General features: G+C 40.5%; 1 protein-coding gene across 2 annotated transcripts in view; it reads left to right on the top strand.

The window, feature by feature from the left end:
- LOC122811948 (double C2-like domain-containing protein beta) overlaps positions 1-24,723 on the top strand; it is a 1,736,177-nt gene that overhangs the window by 1,347,786 nt on the left and 363,668 nt on the right. For both annotated transcript variants that reach the window (XM_044084139.1, XM_044084141.1), the window contains one exon: positions 19,088-19,169. In XM_044084139.1, the coding sequence (XP_043940074.1) occupies positions 19,088-19,169 (82 nt within the window). The remainder of the gene's footprint in view (positions 1-19,087; positions 19,170-24,723) is intronic.

Below are 24,723 nucleotides of genomic sequence, written 5' to 3' on the forward strand. Positions count from 1 at the left end.
GTCTGACAAAACTGTGTGTATATATATATATATATATATATATATATATATATATATATATATATGTAAAATGAAACTGCTGTCTTTTGTAAGATATTTTTTTAATTTGCATTGCCCAAAACAGGTCTTGTATCTTTGTTGCTTATTCCACTGAGACAGCTAATGCCTTTTGTGTCCTGCTCCTTGAGGAGAATAACATGTGACCTACTCCTTGGGGAGAATAATCACATACTATGCCTCTCACCATGTGTCTATAGCAAAGAATGTATCATCCCCTGCAAAGCAACCTCCTTTCCAAGTGCAAAACTGAGACAAGACCATGAAGAGCTACTTATACCTTTGGAAAATGTTATTAACTGTTATCTGAAACTATTATATGTCTACATGCTGTCAAAGGGGCATGTATGTCTGAATTAAACTCACATTCTTTCACCCATTTCCTATTTTAATTTCTAACAATGTAGGACTTAGAAAGAATAAGATCTTTGTATAGCTCTGCTTCAGGAGCACTGCTAAGTGAGTTGGATTGAGTCACACAGTATTCATAAACAGCCGTGATCTTCAGTGCTACAGCTGTATTCATACAGGACTGTGGGTCTGAAGCTCACTTGCAGCTCACTGCCTTACCTCATCAGTGGTGCAAGTCACTCGTGCTTCATTGCCAGTGGCCTTTGGTCCACACTTCATGCCTCAGCATTTCCGTTCCTGAATGAAAACAGATGCCAGCATTTCATTCTTCCTCCACTTCAGACTATCAAAGAATGCAGTTTAGTCTTTATCTAGGCTGAGCATTTTAGGCAACAGTGCTATGTAGAACTGTACCTGGTAGAGGGAAAGAGATAGCCATCCTAGGAGCTAGGTATTAGGAGATGCAATCGGGAGATGCCAATCAGCTGGTAACATGCTAGTGGTGATTAGAAATGAATGCTGCTAGTGTATTAGTGTTCATGGCTGCAGACCTTTAGCATGTTGTGTGCTATAATTTTGCTCCTCAGCTTGAAAGTTGACGGGGCTCAAGACTGGTAAACAGTGAAGTGTGCCAAAACAGGTACCTTTGACTCTATTTCTGCAGCCCAGTAGTGGCAATTTATATTGAAATGTAGATGACCTGGTCATAAAAACTTACTTTCCAGTGCCAGTGATTGATTATGACATGGTGTAAATGACCCACTTACAATATATTGTGCAAAGGTGCTAGAAGTGTGAACCATGAGATGCATTCCTCCCAGCTCCCTACCCATGCATTGTTCTTTGTTTTGCATTGCACAATACTAGTGAACCTATTGTACTGTGTTTGGCTAAATTCACCTAGTGTCATGTGGTCTGGTGCAGAGAGCCCAATCACAAGACGTATTCTGCATTCTACTTTGCAAGTTAACACCTAGTGCTGCAGTGCACAGCATGCATTTACATTAAACCTGCTGCACTGAATTGGACCTGGTTACACCCAGCACTGCATGTTTCAGTGCACCCAGCCCATGCACGGTGTATCATCTGCAGCATATTTGTCCAGTTACACCCAGTGCTGCCTGTTAAAGTGCACACAGCCCATACAAGGTGCATGATATCTGCATCATGTTTGGTCCAGTTACACCCAATGCTGCATGTTACAGTGCCCACAGCCTATGCAAGGTGTATAGTGGCAGAACAGGTAGCTTACATCCTTCTAAGTTGAGAACTGCTGATTGACAGCTCAGTGTCTCTTATTCTAAAAGTGTATTAATTCTGGTTTAAGCACTTGGGCTTCAGGCCAGTTATTTTACATTAAAAGGGTTCATGGTCTGCACTCTTGTGGAAGGAGAGGCTTGACTCTGCCCTTCTGAGCTGGGAATTTCTGGTTAAAGGCTTATAGTGCCTGCATATTTGAACTGCTTTTTACTGAAATTGGTACACCTTGTCTGCTGTAGCATAGGCTAGATCCAGGCCTGCTGAATCTAGCTTAGTTTGTAAAACTTGAGCACTAATCCAGGCATTCTTTAAAATATTCAATTGTATTTATTACTGCTTGGTAGTAACTTGATTAAAGTGTAGCTATCATGCTAAGTCTTTTGGATTAAGCACTTGGGCTTCAGACCAGTTGTTTTACATTAGGAAGGTTTGTGGCCTGCACTGTGGTGGCAGGACAGGTAGCATACATCCTTTTAAGTTGTGAACTGCTGATTGAGGGCTCAGTGTCTGTTATTCTAAAAGTGTATTAGTTCTGGTTTAAGCACTTGGGCTTCAGGCCAGTTATTTTACATTAAGAAGGTTCGTGGTCTGCACTCTTGTGGGAGGAGAGGCTGGACTCCGCCCTTCTGAGCTGGGAATTTCTGGTTAAAGGCTTATAGTGTCTGCATATTTGAACTGTTGCTTACTGAAATTGGTACACCTTGTTCGCTGTAGCATAGACTAGATCCAGGCCTGCTGAATCTAGCTTTATTTGTATGCTTGTTGTTTGTTTCCTTGTTATTTCCCTGAAACACTAATTCCACCTAAAAAGTACAGTTTTGTACCTACCATAAATGTAGATGTTCGAAGATCCACATTGCTGCAGTCCTTACTTATGGGGTAGTCCGCTGTCCTCGGTCGGCCCGAATACCAAAGTATTAGGCTGACGTCGGTCATGGGCGCACAGCCCTGACATCAGAGCGTCAGGGTATAAAAGCGCATGACCGACGTCATATCCTCAGTCTTTTCTTGCCCCAGATGTCAGAAGGCCCTAAAAGAAAGGCCACAGCCAAAAAACAGAGAACCTTCCCAAAAGATATGCCCAACTACAGCCATCACCCAAACCATATAACCATGCTAAGCTACAGAGGGGAAGGAGGGAGGAAAATTGGACTGCAGCAATGTGGATCTTGAACATCTACATTTATGGTAGGTACAAAACTGTACTATGTTCTTCATCTCACATTGCTGCAGTCCTTACTTATGGGTAGAATCCCAAAGCAACGGGAAAGGGAGGTTGGAAAAATCATAAAGCATTAGGGGCTGCTAAAATGCCCTGTAATATTGCAGTGGCAAATCCAGCCCTAGACTTAGAATAAAGAGGAAGGTGGTAATGTTTAGAAAAGTATGTACTGAACTCCAAGTGGCTGCTTCCAAAATATCCTTTGTAGCTACCCCTTAGAAAGGCAGTAGAAGTTGCAGTAGCTCTAGTGGAATGAAGTCTGATTCCAGTCGGAATCTCCTTACCATGATGGGAATAACAAAAGAAATACAAAACCCAATCCATTTAGAAATAGTTTGTTTTGAAACAGGTCTACCCTGTGAACCCAAAGCAAAAGAAACAAACAACTGCTGAGACTGTCTGAACTCCTTGGTTCTGCTCAAATAATAACGCAACTGCCTGTGAATATCCAAAGTATGCAAAATCTTCTCCCTTTATTTTGAGGATTTGCATAAAAGTAGGCAAATGAATAGTTTGGTTTAAGGCCACACTAGAAACCACTTTAGGCATAAAGGAAGGATTAGTACGCAAAGATACCCTATCCTTATGAAAAATCAAGAAAGGCTCCACTGCCATAAGGGCCTGTAATTCAGAAACCCTTCTTGCAGAAGTAGTGGCCAACAAAAAAGCAGTTTTCCATGACAAATACTTTAACTCGGCAGTAGCTGCAGGCTCAAAAGGTTGTAGAGTAAGCTTTTCCAACACAAAATTGAGATCCCAAGCAGGAGTAGGAGCTCTACGTGGGGGTTTTATGTTCTTTGCCCCTCTGAGAAACTGCTTAAACAAAGGATGAGAGAATAAAGGAGGGTCACAGTCATAATTAGCCGAAATGGCTGCAGCATGAACCTTTATGGAGGAGAAGGAAAAACCTTTGTCTAATAACTCAGTAAGATATTGTAAGGAAGCACTCAAATTAGGCTTGGAAACATCAAAGTCCTTCCCTTTGCTCCAAATAAGAAATCTCCTCCATTTATCAGCATAAACTTTCCTTGTACTAGGCCTCCTGGCCTCCAAAATAACATTCAAAACTTGTTGTGGAAGCTGAGAACCTCCAGAATCTAAAACAGAATATGCCAGGCTGTTAGATGCAGAGACTGAATTCTGACATTGAGAAAGTGATTGCCCTCCTGAGACAAAAGATGTGGAATCAAAGGCAGAGGCCATGGAGGTTCTCGGACCAAACTCCTCAGTAGTGGGTACCAGTGTTGTCGAGGCCAATCCGGTGCTATCAGGATCATGGATGGCTTGTCTTGTCTGGCCTTCAAGAGAACCTTGGGCAGAAGAGGTAGAGGTGGAAAGGCATATACATGAAGATTGTTCCAACTGAATGACAGAGCGTCCACCTTCCAAGCTGTGGGATGAAACCTTTTGTGCAAAACTTTGGCAACTGGTAATTTAGTGGAGAAGCGAACAGATCTATGTCTGGAGTTCCCCATGACACTGTCAACTTTTGAAATACCTGAGGATCCAATTTCCACTCGTGAGGATCCACTATTTGTCTGCTCAATACATCTGCTAAGGAGTTCTGTGCTCCTGGTAGAAATCTTGCCTGAAGATTGAGGTTGTAACTGAGAGCTGTCTCCCACAAAATCATCGCTTGTCTGCAAAGAGGGTATGAATGAGTTCCCCCTTGCTTGTTGATGTACCACATGACAGTTGTGTTGTCTGTTAGAATCAACACCTGCCCTGGGTGAAGTAAATCCTTGAAAGCCATCAATGCAAATTGTACTGCTAACATCTCCTTCAAGTTGATATGCAAATGTTGAAGTCTGGCAGGCCACGTGTCTTGCACCCATTTTCCATTGAGGTGTGCTCCCAAGCCTTGTCCGAGGCATCCGTCGTTAGAATCTGACTCGCCTCTGGTCGGGTCACAGAGAGTCCCTTGTTTAGGTGACATTCCTGAGCCCACCACAAAAATTCCTTCTGAATGCAAGGTATTATCTGAATGACAGTGTCTAGATCCTGGCAGTGTTGTGTCCATAGATTTTGAGATACCATTGAAGCTTCCTCATATGCAATTTGGCATTGGGAAGCACCAGAATACAAGATGCCATGAACCCCAAGGCTTGAAGGACTGTCCTTGCAGTCAGCCTGGACTGTAGAGACATTTGATGGAAATAAAGTGAAAGACTTTTCTGTTTGTCCGGGGTCAAAAAGGCCATCTGGGAAGCTGTATTCAGTCTCATACCCAGAAAGCACATGTCCTGAGAGGGTACTAGACTGGACTTTGTTTTGTTCACAGAATACCCTAGGCATCTTAACACTACCATCACATACTGTAGATGCTGAAGAAGCTCGTCCTTGTCTTGTGCAATAATCAGGCAATCGTCCAAATAAGGATAAATTTGTATTCCTTCCATCCAGAAAAAGGCTATCACTGGAGCCAGAACCTTTGTGAACACTCTGGGCGCAGTAGATAAGCCAAAGGGCAATGCAGAGAACTAATAATGTAAATTTCCAGCTCGAAAACGCAGGTACTTCCTGCAACTGGGCCTGATAGGAACATGAAGATAAGCCTCTTTTAGATCCAGAGTTACCATCCAGTGATCTTTTCCCAGCAGAGGCAAAAGCTGTTGTAATATCAACATTTTGAACTTTGGAATGTCCAAATAAGTGTTGAGGAGAGATAAATCCAAAATCGGTCTCCACGTGTTCCCTTTCTTTGGTACTAGAAACAGGGGGGAATAAAACCCTAGACCCACTTCTGAAGGAGGTACTGGCTGTATAGCTCCCATGTGAAGAAGTAATGAAATCTGTTTGTGAGCCTCCATCCTTTGCCGAGGAGGAATGTCTGGCATACCTTTGAAAGGAGGCAATGTATGGAAATAAAACTTGTAACCTTTGTATATAATGTCCAACACCCATTTGTCTTGGGTGATTAAAAACCAATTTTGCTTGAAGAGAGCTAGCTTTCCTCCCAAAGGAGCTGCCAGGCAAGAAGAATCTGGCAGCTGAAAATGCAGGTCATTGGGCCTGTTTACGAAAGGACTGGCCCCTACCCTCACCAGCAGATTGAGCAGGCGAACTCCATGTTCTAGGCCTAAAGGTACTCTGAGCTCTACCCCTACCACGCCTAGATCTACCCCTAGACTGGGAATCAGAAGAAGGATACGTCCACCCCTTAGCAGGCCAATTTCTACTAAACTTAGGAGGTTGAACCTGCAAAAAATCTTTAACAGTCTGCATAGACTTAGCCTTGTCCTCCATTTTCTTCAAAACAGACTCCACAGGAGGACCAAACAAAACTTCGGACTGTAAAGGGGCATCCAGAATTCTAGACTTAACATGCTCAGATAAATTCTGATCCTTAAGCCAGGCATGCCTACGAAGAACTGAACCAGTGGCAGCCACTCTAGAAGAAGCCTGCAAAGCATCAAAGCCACACTGCAAAGAATGTTTCCCCACCTGTTCAGAAACATGCACCAAATCTTGCAATTCTTTACACTCTGTGCCCTCTGCCAAAGCATCCACTTTAGATTTTAGCTGAGAAAGGAGGAAATTCTGATATTTCAACATATGAAACTGGCAATTTAAAGCCCTCATTGCTAAAGTAGAAGAGGTGTACACCTTCTTACCCCATCTGTCCAAAGCTCTAGCTTCCTTATCTAGAGGAACCGGATTCTTTACAACAGAAGCCCTAACACCCTTAGGCCCCTGACTAATAGTTTCTGGGTCCGCCCTAGGACTCTTATATAGGTATTTATGAGCCTCAGGTACCCTATAATACCTGTCCAGTTTAACTGGTGCAGGAGGCATAGAATCTGGATTAAATGAGGCCTCGAGAAAAACATCCTGAACAACATCCAAAACAGGAGGAATAGCCAAGGGTCTATGCTGTGGTAAAAACAAGAACTCTCTAAGCCTCTTTCTGGAATCTGAGTAATCCTGTCCTTCCCACTTAAAATGTTCCCTCATAGAATGTAAGGATTCTGAAAATGAAAAATCCTCTGGAGGAAGCAGAAGGAGTAGAATCCTCTGCATCGGAATCCGAATAAGGAGGAAAATCTTGAATATCTTCAGCAGAAGACTCAGAATCATCTGAGGCCTGCTCCAAAATTTCCAACTCTGGCTCTACCCTGGGCCTCTTATCAGGAGGGGGCATGGAACCTCTAATTAAAGTAATCAAATCTTCTGCCATTTTAAGCATATGCTTCTTAGGTACAGACCCTGAAGAACCAGAACTAACTCCAGAAGAAGGCAAAACAGACCTGCCCTTAGAAGGAGCCCTAGAAACAGTAGCAGAAGGCCTAACCCCCTTAGACAAAGAAGAATAGTAACCTGAGAGGCCCCTTCAGCCTGACCTGACTCCTGTGAGGCCACATCCTGTAAAATCAAGGTTTCCCCCTGAGACTCAACAGAAACTTCAGCCGGATCCACCTGTTCCACTGCAGTCTCTAAAGGACCGGCGTCCGAAATGGACGAATCATCCTGTCTAGGCTTTACAGATTTGTCTTTACGCTTCTTCATGGAAGCGGGCGGAGGATCCGACGGCATATTATAATTACACCGTTTGCCAAAGACTAACCTAGCGCAATCTAGCCTTCTCTTAATAGTGCGCTTATTAAACCTAGCACAAAACCGACACCCAACTACGTCGTGCTCGGTCCCAAGCAAGGATACAAAGCGAGTGGTAATCCCTATGCGGTATCTGCTTCCCACAAGAAATACAATTATTCACTTTTTCTGACATCCGGTAAATAACTGAGGCAAGAAAAAACAAAAATGCTCCCAACGGGTACTTAGCCAACTTGGTATGTCTGAAACTCCAACGAAAAAATTTCAGAAAGCCGAACGGCACTTGCAACGCTGCTTCTGCATCGGACCATGCGGCAAAAAAGACTGAGGATATGACGTCGGTCATGCGCTTTTATACCCTGACGCTCTGATGTCAGGGCTGTGCGCCCATGACCGATGTCAGCCTAATACTTTGGTATTCGGGCCGACCGAGGACAGCGGACTACCCCATAAGTAAGGACTGCAGCAATGTGAGATGAAGAACATCGTGGCTTTCCAGTGCTTCTGTGGATCCCTAGTGATATCTGCATTGCTTAGTGTACTTATTTCCTTGTTTCACTTGAAAGAAAGTTACTGTTTGTCATTTTTGCATTTAAATTACCTGTAACACATTGCATTTAAGTTACCTGGCACTTGCTCGCTAAAGCAATTATATAAGTCAGCACTAAAATATTAAATGCACTACACCCTCACAAACTCCCCTTGAGTACCTCGTTCCTCACTGGCCCTTTTTTTTCAATTATAAAGGAATTCCCAATACTATTCTAGCATGTCCAAAGGTCAGTTGTCAATCTCCTCTCCGGTCCAGCTGGTGAATCTGGGAATCTTGAGGCAATGTTACAACTGCCTCATGTACACAGACAACCCTCTCCTCCTCCCAACAAATTCCAACATAGGTGAGAGATGCAACCATATAGCCATACTGGAGGCAAAGCTCTCTCAACTCAGTACTGGCAAAACCAGTCAGGAGGAGAAGGAAACCACACTCACTACAATTCCAGTCTCACATAGACCTACCACGACAGCAAACCAAACACATAAACACACAAAAACATACCCGGAGGCTCTAAATAAAAATCTGCCTAAGCAGCAAAGACCTCCAAAGCAGACATCCAAGCAACCGCTACCCCAAAACAAAACACGTGCAACACATAGCTCACAAAGCCAGTGTGCCGAACAGTCACAGCCCTTAAGGCTAAACAACACATCTGATACACTTGTAATAGGTGACTCTATCGTCAGGCACACTGACGTCCCGCTCACCAGGCTGAACAAGGAGAAGGTCACGGTGACCTGCCTGTCGGGCGCTAGGCTCTGCCACATAACACAAGCACTCAGGTCACTCCAAGGCAAGTACAAATATGACTCAGTCATTGTCCATGCTGGTGTGAATGACCTGAGACATACCTCCCTGGACTACATGAAAAGAGACATAGAGGAGCTCTCTGAGCATGTAGCCCAGGCCGGTATGATCCTGACCTTGAGTAGCATCTTACGCTCACCAAGAATGATGCCACAATATGAAGACAAGATGATCAATTTCAACAATTGGCTTAAGTATTGGTGTCATTCAAAGGGGATCCAATGCCTGTCAGCCTGGGATGACATGCTTGACAAGCCACGATGCTTCTCTAGAGATGGCTTGCACCTGTCACCCCTGGGCTTTCGGATATTGGCAAAGGCTCTTGCTACCCCCATAGTGCCTTTTTTAGGCAAGGCTCAAAAGACAAACCCACCTCCATAGGTATCACAAGGGATAAGAAACTAAGAGTAATGCTACTCAACACCAGAAGTCTAAACCTCAAGATGCATGCACTTGAAACTCTCCTTAGCATGGAGAACATCGATATCTGTGCAGTAACAGAAACCTGGTTCAAGGCTCCTGAGAGCACCCCAGCACTACCAGGTTATACCTCATACCATGCTTTTTGGCCCCAAAACTTGGACCAAACCACAAAAGGAGGGGGAGTATCAATATTCGTCAAAGATACCCACACCTCCAGGTTGGTGGCACAGCACGAAGCATCAGAGACTATCCATGTGCAACTAACAGTATATAAAACTGCCTTCCAGTTTATAGTCTGCTACAGACCACCCTCCCAAACCCAGGAACCCCACTCGGCCTTCCTGAGAACACTGGAAAATATGAAGGTCTCTCCAAACACCATTATATTGGGCGACTTCAACTACCCAAACATAGACTGGGAGCATTACTCTAGCTCCAACACCCTAGCCCAAAGGTTCCTAGAATTTATAAACTCAAATGCTATGGAACAACTTGTTACCACCCCCACAAGAGGGGAAAACATACTGGACCTGATCATCACCAACATGGGGACTCTATGCTCCATACCAAAAGTGTATCCCTCACTGGTAAGATCAGACCATAAACTAATCTCACTGGATATTCACATCCCGACTCCACCCCCTGCCCTGAAAACCACAGTGAAAAACTTCTCTAAAGCAAATTTCACACTCCTCAAAACCGAGGTGGAATCCTTCAAAGCCCCCGTGCCTGTGGAAAATATGGCCCAGACCACAGAATCCTTTATAAACGCATTCTATGAACACCTTCATGAATGCATGGATCATGCAATCCCAAATAAAACCAAGACCCAATCCTCCAAAGGCAGACGTCCTGTCTGGTGGACCCCAGCCATAAACAAACTATACAATAGAAGGAGGAAGTTACTACATGATAGAGCAAAATCCCAAAAAGGGAAGGCATCTCTGATCAGTATTAGCAAAAAACTATGGGCACTCATAAAATCTTCTAAGGCCAGCTTCTAGAGAAATATTGCACAGGACACTAAGGATAATCACAAGGCTTTCTTTAGTTATGTTAGGAACCTGGGTGGGAATTCCCAGATATGCTCAGAATTAGTCCAAAATGACAAAAAATACACCGAACCCACAGACATTGCCAACATCCTAGCTGACAGGTTCAGTGCAAACTTCTCCCCTCCCACCAAAGGGCAAATATCTATCCCAGCAGAGTGCTGCCCCCCTGACATCTCAGATGCTCAGGTAAGAGTTGCCCTCTCAAAAGCAAAAAACACAGCGTCAATGGGACCAGACAGTGTCCCGGGCTGCATCCTACATGAACTCCAAGAAGAGCTAAACCCAAACATAAAACTACTGTTCAATCTCAGCCTTACTACAGGATATGTACCCAAAGAGTGGCATACAGCAACAGTGGTCCCTCTCCACAAAGATGGTGCCTCAACGGATCCTGGAAACTATCACCCCATAAGCCTGACTAGCTTGGTCTGCAAAGCTATGGAAAGGATCATCATGGACCTCATAAATAAAGATATTGGGGACCTACAGACACTGGATCCTACCCAGTTCGGCTTTGTTAAGGGCAGATCCTGCCTCTTAATCCTGGTCAATTTCTTTGAAACAGTCACCAAGGCCATTGACAAGGGGAAGGTGGTCCACACAGCCTACCTGGACCTCGCAAAAGCCTTCGATACAATACCCCACTCGGGCATTATAGATAAGCTCACCAGCTTAAATGTAAACCCCTATATCACTAGATGGGTTGCAAACTGGCTCAAGGACAGAACCCACATGGTTAGAATTGCTGGAGCCATGTCAGACTCCAAACCAGTTACAAGTGGTGTCCCACTAGGCTCAGTCCTGGGACCTCTCTTGTTCAGTATATATTTCTCGGAGGTACAGGCCAACACAGAAGGACTGTGGCTGACCAAGTTCGCAGATGACTGCAAACTGGGCACTATAATTGACTCTCCAGCTGACACAAGCATCCTCCAAAAGGGCCTCATAGAAACAGACAACTGGTGACAGAGCCATGGCCTCAAGCTAAACGCCAAAAAGTGTATAGTCATCCCCTTTGGCAAAAACAAAGTGCCCACAAATTACCACATAGGTGGTAATCAATTAAGTACAGAAGAAGTAATTAGGGACCTGGGGAGCCAAGTTGATAGCAACCTCTCATTTGACAACCACGTGGCCAAAGTGGTTAGAAAAACATTTTATATAGCCCACCTAATCATGAAGGGATTTACATCTAGATCAGGGGAGGTCATCGTGCCTCTTTACTCATCCCTCATCAGGCCCATAATTGAGTACAATGCCCCTTTTGGGATGTACCTTACCAGACACCTGCAGCAACTGGAAAGACCCCAAAAGTACCTCACCAAGAGGATCAAAGGGCTCAAACAGATGCCATATGCTGCCCGGTTAAAGAAACTCCAGCTCTACTCAGTAGCATACCGCCTTCTCAGAGGCGATCTGTGCCTGACGTATAAAGCCATGTCCAACCCAGAATTAATGGACATGCTGCATCTCAGAAAATCCAAATCCCATCGAGCTCTGGCTTGAGAGACTTGAACCTCAGCACTGAAATAAATAGGACATGCTGGAGGGACAGATTCATAACCCAGAGGCTCCCTTCACTCTGGAATAAAATCCCAGTCCAGGTTAGGCAGAGTCCCTCACTGACTCTCTTCAAGAGGAATCTTGATGAGTGGATGGGAGATCGTAGGTTTACCCCGGGTATCACTTCTGTGTCACTGTTAGACAGAGGCACAGTATACTAACCTCGAAAAAGGGCATAGCAAAATTAATTTAAAATGGGTGGTGAAAGCCAAACACACTCTGGCTAGGCTTATAAATGCCCTAGGGAAGATAGCCTAGTATGAACCTATGAACCTATGTTTGGACCATTTGCACTCAGTGCTGCATGTTACAGAATACACAGCCCATGCATTTTGTATCACCAACATTATGTTTGGTCCAGTTACACTCAATAGTATGAGGTGAGAAGCACCTAGTATGATGCATCTTGCTGAATTTTGTTTCACCATAAGGGCCACACTAGAAACCACTTTAGGCATAAAGGAAGGATTAGTGCAAAGATACCCTATCCTTATGAAAAATCAAGAAAGGCTCCACTGCCATAAGGGCCTGTAATTCAGAAACCCTTCTTGCAGAAGTAGTGGCCAACAAAAAAGCAGTTTTCCATGACAAATACTTTAACTCGGCAGTAGCTGCAGGCTCAAAAGGTTGTAGAGTAAGCTTTTCCAACACAAAATTGAGATCCCAAGCAGGAGTAGGAGCTCTACGTGGGGGTTTTATGTTCTTTGCCCCTCTGAGAAACTGCTTAAACAAAGGATGAGAGAATAAAGGAGGGTCACAGTCATAATTAGCCGAAATGGCTGCAGCATGAACCTTTATGGAGGAGAAGGAAAAACCTTTGTCTAATAACTCAGTAAGATATTGTAAGGAAGCACTCAAATTAGGCTTGGAAACATCAAAGTCCTTCCCTTTGCTCCAAATAAGAAATCTCCTCCATTTATCAGCATAAACTTTCCTTGTACTAGGCCTCCTGGCCTCCAAAATAACATTCAAAACTTGTTGTGGAAGCTGAGAACCTCCAGAATCTAAAACAGAATATGCCAGGCTGTTAGATGCAGAGACTGAATTCTGACATTGAGAAAGTGATTGCCCTCCTGAGACAAAAGATGTGGAATCAAAGGCAGAGGCCATGGAGGTTCTCGGACCAAACTCCTCAGTAGTGGGTACCAGTGTTGTCGAGGCCAATCCGGTGCTATCAGGATCATGGATGGCTTGTCTTGTCTGGCCTTCAAGAGAACCTTGGGCAGAAGAGGTAGAGGTGGAAAGGCATATACATGAAGATTGTTCCAACTGAATGACAGAGCGTCCACCTTCCAAGCTGTGGGATGAAACCTTTTTGTGCAAAACTTTGGCAACTGGTAATTTAGTGGAGAAGCGAACAGATCTATGTCTGGAGTTCCCCATGACACTGTCAACTTTTGAAATACCTGAGGATCCAATTTCCACTCGTGAGGATCCACTATTTGTCTGCTCAATACATCTGCTAAGGAGTTCTGTGCTCCTGGTAGAAATCTTGCCTGAAGATTGAGGTTGTAACTGAGAGCTGTCTCCCACAAAATCATCGCTTGTCTGCAAAGAGGGTATGAATGAGTTCCCCCTTGCTTGTTGATGTACCACATGACAGTTGTGTTGTCTGTTAGAATCAACACCTGCCCTGGGTGAAGTAAATCCTTGAAAGCCATCAATGCAAATTGTACTGCTAACATCTCCTTCAAGTTGATATGCAAATGTTGAAGTCTGGCAGGCCACGTGTCTTGCACCCATTTTCCATTGAGGTGTGCTCCCCAAGCCTTGTCCGAGGCATCCGTCGTTAGAATCTGACTCGCCTCTGGTCGGGTCACAGAGAGTCCCTTGTTTAGGTGACATTCCTGAGCCCACCACAAAAATTCCTTCTGAATGCAAGGTATTATCTGAATGACAGTGTCTAGATCCTGGCAGTGTTGTGTCCATAGATTTTTGAGATACCATTGAAGCTTCCTCATATGCAATTTGGCATTGGGAAGCACCAGAATACAAGATGCCATGAACCCCAAGGCTTGAAGGACTGTCCTTGCAGTCAGCCTGGACTGTAGAGACATTTGATGGAAATAAAGTGAAAGACTTTTCTGTTTGTCCGGGGTCAAAAAGGCCATCTGGGAAGCTGTATTCAGTCTCATACCCAGAAAGCACATGTCCTGAGAGGGTACTAGACTGGACTTTGTTTTGTTCACAGAATACCCTAGGCATCTTAACACTACCATCACATACTGTAGATGCTGAAGAAGCTCGTCCTTGTCTTGTGCAATAATCAGGCAATCGTCCAAATAAGGATAAATTTGTATTCCTTCCATCCAGAAAAAGGCTATCACTGGAGCCAGAACCTTTGTGAACACTCTGGGCGCAGTAGATAAGCCAAAGGGCAATGCAGAGAACTAATAATGTAAATTTCCAGCTCACGCAGGTACTTCCTGCAACTGGGCCTGATAGGAACATGAAGATAAGCCTCTTTTAGATCCAGAGTTACCATCCAGTGATCTTTTCCCAGCAGAGGCAAAAGCTGTTGTAATATCAACATTTTGAACTTTGGAATGTCCAAATAAGTGTTGAGGAGAGATAAATCCAAAATCGGTCTCCACGTGTTCCTTTCTTTGGTACTAGAAACAGGGGGGAATAAAACCCTAGACCCACTTCTGAAGGAGGTACTGGCTGTATAGCTCCCATGTGAAGAAGTAATGAAATCTGTTTGTGAGCCTCCATCCTTTGCCGAGGAGGAATGTCTGGCATACCTTTGAAAGGAGGCAATGTATGGAAATAAAACTTGTAACCTTTGTATATAATGTCCAACACCCATTTGTCTTGGGTGATTAAAAACCAATTTTGCTTGAAGAGAGCTAGCTTTCCTCCCAAAGGAGCTGCCAGGCAAGAAGAATCTGGCAGCTGAAAATGCAGGTCATTGGGCCTGTTTACGAAAGGACTGGCCCCTACCCTCACCAGCAGATTGAGCAGGCGAACTCCATGTTCTAGGCCTAAAGGTACTCTGAGCTCTACCCTACCACGCCTAGATCTACCCCTAGACTGGGAATCAGAAGAAGGATCGTCCACCCCTTAGCAGGCCAATTTCTACTAAACTTAGGAGGTTGAACCTGCAAAAATCTTTAACAGTCTGCATAGACTTAGCCTTGTCCTCCATTTTCTTCAAAACAGACTCCACAGGAGGACCAAACAAAACTTCGGACTGTAAAGCGGAATCCAGAATTCTAGACTTAACATGCTCAGATAAATTCTGATCCTTAAGCCAGGCATGCCTACGAAGAACTGAACCAGTGGCAGCCACTCTAGAAGAAGCCTGCAAAGCATCAAAGCCACACTGCAAAGAATGTTTCCCCACCTGTTCAGAAACATGCACCAAATCTTGCAATTCTTTACACTCTGTGCCCTCTGCCAAAGCATCCACTTTAGATTTTAGCTGAGAAAGGAGGAAATTCTGATATTTCAACATATGAAACTGGCAATTTAAAGCCCTCATTGCTAAAGTAGAAGAGGTGTACACCTTCTTACCCCATCTGCATGAACTAGTTACAGCAAATGCTGTGAATTCAATAGTCATTGTCTAATTATGATTTATTAATTGCATTTAGCCAAATTATACCCTTTGTTCTGTGATATAACAGTGTACAGAATACCATCCTGCATTTTTGCAAATAAAAGAAGTAACACAAAGCCATTTTTTGCCTGGAAACTGGTTGCAAATAGTGTAACGTTATGCTTGCATAGTTCTAGGCATAATATCACACACCATTTTGACCATAGACTCCTTGACGTGTCTCCAGCTCCATGAATTTAATTAGCAAGCATTGGATTTTGCTTTGTAATATTGTGTTTACTATAAAGTTTATTATTCATGGAGCTTTTTTCTCCAAGTCTCTCCTGAATAATAAATAATATTGTATTTCTGTGGCAGCAATGCATGCTTGTGGATTTTCTCTGAGCAGTGTGTTCCTAACTGTTCAATTTTGTTTTGCTGTTTTTCGTACCACAGAGAGTGTTACACTGCCATTTAAGACTCTACAAGGCTTCTCTCTGAACATTTAAGCCATAAAATATTAATAGCATTTCATTACGTTATCCATTAGCTGTATATCACCATTTATTAGATTCTGAGTGTCTACAGTGTTGTTTTTTTTCAGTTAGTGATCATATGTTCTCATCAGTCATTTTGATTAAAGGCATGTTTTCTAAAAATTAAACTTGATGCATGAGTTGGGCTAATAATGCAGATTTGCATCATTTCACAAATATATTATGGATGTCATTGGGGCTATACATGACTGGGTCAGTGCATGAGATAGTGAGAGGAGCTGTGAGTACAAGAACTGTATCCCCCGTGATACATTTCCTAAAATGGCCACTGCTGGGAGAGATTGAGAATAAAGTAATTGTGAACCTCCATAAATGTAGCACTCTTGTTGTCCATAATGATTCTGCCATAACAGATTCAGGCTAAGCAGTTGTGAGATGTTCCTGCATTAAAATGTCCAGACTCAGAGCTGCTATAAAGGATTAAGACTATAGACTTAAGGGATCTATGTCAAATTATTGAATGGCTGAATTGTCAAAACCCATATGATCAAAACCATATGGTCAACAATTTGGTTTCTCAATAAACAACATAAACCCAACAGCACCCGCAAACAACATAAACAATTCTTTTGCAGGAGGAGAGCCCTCCTGCACCCCCCACACCCCTTGCTAATTATATTTACTAACTCCAAGATCACACTACAGTGGAGAAAAAGGTAAATTCCCTGACCTGTATTGTACCACGATCTAAATAAGAACAAGGACCTGGCATTGCTAGTCTCTGCAGTTCAAAAGGTTACCACCAGCTATGCATCTTTCCTATAGTTTTGGACTGCTGTCTGCCTTGCAGTCTGTGGGAGTGACAGGCACTGCAAGAACGGTGAGCCATGGCAGAGTCATTGCCTAACAGAAACATTCCACCTCTTTCATTCATAGCTATATCTTATAGCTGTGGCCTACTTTAAATTAGTTAACCATTTCAGTAAACATGCTAATGTTAAACTGTAATATTTACCTGTTTCAAAGAATAATCATTAACAGAAAATACAGACATTATACAAAATATAGCTGTACAAAATCTTAAAAATGAACACTCATTTAGTTCAATTGCATGTAGCTACAAAGCAATAATAATTCTATTAGCAGAAGTTATTGCCTGAGACCTTCCAAAGAAGCTGACAGTGGACCACAGATATCTCTGACACATAGTAATATGATTGGAGGGAGTATCCAGTTTACTTAGACATTCTGTCAGCTGTTATTCCTCCATGGGTACAATTTTTGCAGATATTCTCAAAGCAGTTGTCTGTGCCAAATGTTTATTCAGTAGCATACCTGTAATCAGGACTGCCATGGAATACAGTGTGTTGAATGAGGACAGGGATTCTAATATAAGGTTAAGCTGTCCCACAGCTGCTATCTGACAGTCCCCTGGCCTAATTCTTACTGGTCTCCTAGCTACCATAACACACCAACAGCCACCCTTCCTATTTAACTATTGCACATTCATTGTACAAGCTCATCCAAAAGACTGGTTCTGTAGTAAGAGTGTGAAATAATATGCACCCAAGCACTCCTCTGGCACAGCATTATACACTATGTCTGGAAGGGATTCAGATTTCTTATGGCTACTGCTTGATGGTGTTATTGGATCTGCTGAACAAGCACCATGGCTACTGTTTTATATCTAGTGACACATGATCTCATGCACTAGAACTGGAGGTGCCAAGAAGCATTATAGATCCTGCCTTACAATGTCCATCCCAGACCTGCAGAAAGTCACTAAATACAACTATTATACCATGGTTTCATTGTTTCCAATTACCAGTCAGAACTATTAAGCACATTCAGTCTTCCCTCGGGACTGTATATAGTAAACTTCACTATTCTCACCACTTTTCACCTTACACTGTAAATTGTAACATTCACATCACTTTTTAGTTTTTATCCTGTTAGTTTGCATTGTAAATTTTGTCATTCCCATTATATTTTAATTTTTGTCCTTTCATGTATTTGCATTGGTAGAGTTTTGAGCTGTATTTTCTATCTGTTTATCACTTCTGCCCTTGTTGTCTCATCCCCTGGAAATTGTTGGAGAGGCCAGTTATTAGGTATTGCTAGAAGCTGAGTAATGGGGATTATTTTATAAATGACAAAGAATGCCCACCTGGTCATGTGTAAACATAAATGCTGTCTGTAGGCTATGTAATTCTTACCGCTCCTCATGTTAGTTGTAAAATATTTAATTATCTTTTCTCTTTGTGTGTGAATTGCTGTCTCTCATTTCTTTCAGTTACTTTTCTGCTTTTCTTCCTTTTTACACTCACATCTTACCTTCTCGTTTTTTACTGCCCATACTTTTCTCCTTACCCATTTCTTCCCAGCTTCATTATTTTTTCTGTCCCCCGTGTATCCTTTCATTTTTCTCACTCTGCTCTACACACAGCTCTTTCACTTTTCACCCTCATGGCTCCTTTCTTTTCTTCTTTAGACTCACATTCTCTTTTCAATTTTCTTCGTAACCTATTAATCCCTTTGTCCCTTCACATCCTATGCTGCTGTCATTCATCATCAGCATCAGTTTTACCACTCTTCATCTGCCATTTGTTTCTCAAACACTTTTTCTTCTCCTTTTGCCAGTCTGCCTGTCTGTTTTGCTCTCTTTTGTTTTGTCTTGTTTTTCTCTCACTATAGAAGTGTCAGCCATATTGTCTTTTATCTGTCATTTCAGTTTCCTATTTCCTCTTCCTTTTGTCACATGTTTCTTTCTTTCTTACTCTAGAATGTTCGTCTGACTTTCTTACCTTTTTATTTCTTTCTTTTTCACTTATTCCTGCATGCCTGTACATGGATGTGGAGGTCTTCCTATATGAATTCCCCCTTTCCCATACTATCTTCTCTATATATGTGTCTTTCTTTATATCTGCCTTCCTTTCTCATTACTTTACTTTATTCAACACCACCTCTCTTTTTGTATATTCCCCATCTGTCTATTTCTTTCTATATGCCTTCCTTACTCACTAACTTTGCATGTGAGGCATTTTTCTTATTCATCAGTCTCTGAGTCTCACACTCCCTTTACCAACTTTATCCCCCTTTGCTGGTTTGTTTCTTTCTTTCTACTTTTCTTACATTCTTTTTCTGTCTCCCTACTATTCTTTCTGTAACTCTAGATTTCTTTTTGTTTTTTTGTATGTCCAGTTACCTGCGTCCTGATATGGGGAAGAAATCAAAATATAAAACATCGGTTAAAAAGAAGACACTAAATCCAGAATTCAATGAGGTAAGATCTTCCTACCTTCCATTGTCTAAAGAACTATATCCTGCACAAATCAGAGGTTACATTCAGTTTATATACACTGCAGCTGTTCCTTTGTGGTGATCAGAATGTGTGATAATAAGTCATGAGAACACAACTGCAAATAATGAAGCTATGAATAGACATGTTCAGTATGAAAAAAATGGAACCTTCCAAATGTATATTAGATTAATATTTATAAACGTACTTGCATTGGTAGAGTTTTGATCATTATGATGTATTTTTATTTTATTTATTTGCCATTTATTTACCAGGAAAGTCTGACTGGGCCAAAAAGAATCCATTTTCAGTGGATGCCCAGAGAGAAAAGCTCCGCATTACAAAATTTTTAAAAACAAACAAAATATGTAATGTATAAATATGTAAGAATTGCAGTTACATTGAAACTTGTGAGACAAAGGCAATACAATATATTCTTTAAGGTACAAAAGGTATTCTAGTACAGTCTTAACATTATAATGCAGTCTTTATGATAGATAAAAGGTATTCTAGTGCAGTCTTAACATTATAATGCAGTCTTTATGATAGATAAAAGGTATTCTAGTACAGTCTTAACATTATAATGCAGTCTTTATGATAGATAAAAGGCATTTTAGTACAGTGTTAACATTATAATGCAGTCTTTATTATAGAAAAAAAGGTATTCTAGTACAGTCTTAGCATTATAATGCAGTCTTTATGATAGATAAAAGGTATTCTAGTACAGTCTTAACATTATAATGCAGTCTTTATGATAGATAAAAGGTATTCTAGTACAGTCTTAACATTATAATGCAGTCTTTATGATAGATAAAAGGTATTCTAGTACAGTCTTAACATTATAATGCAGTCTTTATTACAGAAAAAAGGTATTCTAGTACAGTCTTAACATTATAATGCAGTCTTTATGATAGATAAAAGGTATTCTAGTACAGTCTTTACTGTAGAGATATAAAAAGAAATAAGAAGAGGCTATAGATAAAGTGACTGATTTGTGGTTTTTAAGTTAATAATTAATTGGATAAGTGTTGAGTATGCAGAAAGGTGAAACGATCGTAATAAAGTACAGTTAGATGATGTGATAGGTCTGTTAGAGAGAGAGAGAAATATATGAGGTAGGGGATAAGAGAAGATACATAACTCAGGCTAGGAGATTGCTACACCTAGGCAAAGGATAAGGAAGACATAGTGATAAGAACTGTATATGGAGCAGAGACGTGCACAGAGAAGGTAAGGAGAAAGGCTTGAACCAGAAGGAGGGGAAGCAGAAGCGCAGAGAAAGAGAGAGAGAGAGGAAGTGTGAGTCAGAAATGCAGAGAAAACTTCAGAGGAAAGATAGAGTGCATGCATAGTTTCATCTGGGATGGGAACAAGAACAGATTCAAGGTTTGCTTAAGTTTTCTTTTAGTGCAGGTTTAAAGGAAGAAAGATTAGTGATTGTTCTGATATTAACTGGTTAGGGAGTTCCACACTTTAACAACAGAGTAGGAGGAAAGACTTTGGCCGAAAGAAGTTGTGGGTTCAGAGATGGTGAGGAGTTGTTTGTTGCTGGACCTGAGATTTCTGTTTGGGATCTGCAGGTCAAGTAAGTGACTAATGATTGGTTAGTGTAAAGGTTTGTGGATATTATTATGTGCAGCTTTTAGATGGCAACAGGAGAGAAGGTTGGGAAGTTCCAGCTAGTTGATCAAATGTAAAGTATTACAGTGATGCGATGAGTGCTTAGCACTCAATATAGACTTTGCAATTTTGTTGCAACGGCTTTCTAACTTAGCTTTTAAAGAGGCTTGTAAGCTCAGGATTGGGGCACCATAAAGCAGTGAAGGTAGGAGGCAAGATTTGGGTAGTTTGATTTTAGAAGTAGCATTCAGAAAGTGCTTATTCCTATATAATTATTAAAGTTTCTGGTGCACTTTCTTGATGCTATTTTGAATATATATGTCAGACTTAAGTTTGTCATTAATAGTCTCACCTAATAATTTAGTATGGGGAACTCTTTCAATTTTAGTATTATTTAATGAAACAAATGTGATTAATGTTTAGTCAGGGGTATGCAATTTAGGAGTGAAAAGGAAGAGCTTAGTTTTGTTTGGGCTGAGTATGAGTAGTGAGCCATGTTTCAATAGAAGTGAAAGCTTTCTGGGTAATTAACTGTAATTGTGTTAGAATGGCAGAAGAACAGATGGTTGTGAGGTAGCCCCTTGCCATTTTACTGACTGTTGTCTATTACTGAGATGGCTGTGAAACCATTTAATAGAGGGAGCTGATACACCAAGGTTGGAGAGTTCAGTGAGAAGTCCAGAGTGAGAGACCATATCAAAAGCTTTAGAGAGGTCAAGAAATAAAGCTGATACCAGTTTACTAACGTCTCTTGCTTTATTTATGTTATCAGTGAAAGATAATAGGGCTGTGGATGAACTGTGAGCTGCTTGGAAGCCATGTTGGGTATTGGAGATCAGGTTATTATGTAGGAGATATTGCTGTAGATGATGGTGAATATATTTTTCAAAAATTTTGAAGAGGGGTGACAGTATAGCTATAGGTCAGAAATCTGTTACTTTAGCTGAACTGCCACCTTTATGCAGTGGGATAATGTAAGATCTTTTCCATAGGTCCAAAACATGATTCTGCTATGGATCTGTTAATAAGAATACTGATTGGATGGGCTATGGCATCAGCAACATGTTTTGAGTATTGTGACGGGAGATTACCTGAGATGTTGAACAGGGTTGAAGCGGGTCTATATTATTAACTTGAACGTTTATAATAGCGAATACAATTCTGTCGACACATAAACGTCGATCTACAAATTCAGCGAACTACAAAACCATCAAACCTAAACACATCGAACATATTTGTTGGCCAGCAGCATGATCGTGGGGATGAGGAAATATATCCTTTTCCCCACTGTAGTGCGGCCTCAGAGTTGGATATATTTCAGTAGGGGTGGTGTGGGGAGTGCAGGGGGGGGCTTGCCCCCTGCAAAAAGTGTGTTAATATAGCTTTATTTAGTTGGGTTGGACTTACCTGAATGGCGCTTTTGATGATGTAATGCATTCGATGTCTTCATTTTCGATGGTTTGGTAGTTCGCTTAATTTGTAGATCAACGTTTATGTGTCAATGGAGTTTTATTCGCTATACTAAAAGCTCAAGTTAATAATATAGACCCAGTTGAAGCTTGAGTAATAGTTTATTGATAAGAGATGTAGGAGCAGGTTGGAAGGAAAAAGAGGAGGGTTTGGAAGTGGAAGGAAGCAATGATGGATGAGATGATTTGCAGTCATGTATGTTTGGGTGAGTCTGACGGGAAATTCATTTAGGAGAATCAGTTTTTCAGTGTGTGGATGAGCAGCAGAACTTAGGGATGAGTTTAGTTATGCATTTTATGAAGTAATTATTAAACTTGATGGCAGTTTGTTATGACATACTTTCTGGACTTTTTCAGGTTATGTTTTTAAATATTTTGAGAAGTAGTGTAGTATAGCTTTTTGTTATTAATGACTTTTTTTGTTTTGTTTTTTTTTTTTTTCAAAACAGGTTTATTGTTTTAACATATAAGAGAAATATCATAACAATTTTATACAAATAATTAAAAATAGGTATTATTATAATATTCAACAAAACAACTAAAATATTTACAAAGACATCCACTACAATCAGATCAATTAATTAAACTAAAATACCATGCTATTGAAATTAAAATTTTTTTAACAAATTTTGTAAATTATCCCATACAATAAAATAAGATGTTTTTCTATTTGTTCTAGTCCTAATTGTGTTTATTTCCATATGGCACACTATATTCATAACATTTTTTAATTCATTGAACGAAGGAGGTGTATCTGAAATCCAATTTCTAGTTATTATTTTCCTAGCCACTGCTAGAATAGACCATAACAAGGGAAGCTTAACCTTTTAACACTTTGAGGTACAGGTGTGTTGAATAATGTAAGAGATTTAGAAATAATGAAATTATCTGTAAAAAGAGCCTGCAAAATTCATTAATTGACTTCCAGTATTCTTTCAATTTTATACAGTCATAAAACATATGAGCCCAGTCAGCATTAATTTCTACATTACATCTCTTGCATAGATTATCTTTATTATTTATTTTATTCATCATCAAAGGTGTATAAAAAGATCTATGTAAAAATTTCCATGTATAAAGTCTCCAGACAATGGAAGACGTAGTTCTATAAGCAGATTCCAATATATATTGTTTATCTTGTTGATTTGGTGGGTCCCCATTAATAGAAGTGAAATAATTCCAGTATGAATCTACACTGTAAAAAGTTTCTTGTCTGATAACTTTATGTATGTATGAAAGTTTACCTTTATCAGAAACTTTATGTTGTAAATTTAATATCAAGTAATCAATCAGTGTTGGAATAGATTCTTTAACAGTTATAGACATTAAATCTATTTTATTAATGAGATGTTGTCTAAAGGGCTGAACCTCTAACCAGCAAGTTTCTCTTAGATCAAATTCTTGTTTTAAGAAATCTAGATTTTTAACTTTATTATCAGATATCAACTGATACCAGTACTTTAGATCATTATCTATAGCTAAATGAGTTCCTTCAGAAGTAGATGACAAAAGCATACCCTGAGTGTACATTATAGGAAATACAATAAAATTCCATTCCCTATACTTAGGGTGCATGAATATAAAGTTACGATAACTAATAATAATATTTAATGGATAACAAACCATATGTTTAGGTGTAATAGGTGAAGTACAAAATTCCTTTAGTAACCATAACATGGAGTTATTTACAATCATATTTGTATGTGTTAAGGAGATTTTCATGGAGTGTATACTAATTAGCTCCCAATAATCTTTCCATTTTGTGACATATGACTGATCTATTAATAAAGTAATAACTTTTACAATAGAAGAGATAGTATATAAATTAAAGTCTGGAAAAGAAATACCCCCTTGAGACCAGCTATTAGTATGTTTCTTTAATGCAATCCTAGGTCTATTAGGTGCCCATAAGAAATTTAACATTAGTGTGTTCAGTTTCTTGATAATTATTTTTGTAGGTGGAAGTATTATTGATTGTATTAAGTATAAAATCTTGGGGAATATTATCATTTTAATAATTGTAAGTCTCTCCTCCATAGTAAAAACATATTATTCCAGGTATTAAAAAGATTTTGTATATTAAGAAAACAGGTATTATAATTATTATATATAATAGATTTAATATCTTTAGATAGTATTATACCTAAATAAGTTATCTGACCTGAATTGGGTACATATTTAGTAAAATCACTAATGAGAATATTTTTTCGTGTATATATAGGTAGTATTTTAGTTTTTCTTCATTGAATATTAAACCAGAAATACTTTTAAAATTCATCATGTTATCAAATAGAGACTGTATAGAAGAATTAGATCCTGCTGATGTAATTAGAACATCATCTGCAAAAAGTTGAATTTTGGATGTTGTATTTTCATCTATTTCAAAACCCTCTATGTCAGTACTGTTTCTGATCAAATTAGCCCAAGGCTCCATTACTAAAGTGAATAAT

Source organism: Protopterus annectens, chromosome 9.part0 (assembly GCF_019279795.1).
Source record: "Protopterus annectens isolate FY-2018-M chromosome 9.part0, PAN1.0, whole genome shotgun sequence".
Classification (NCBI taxonomy): Eukaryota; Metazoa; Chordata; order Ceratodontiformes; family Protopteridae; genus Protopterus; species Protopterus annectens.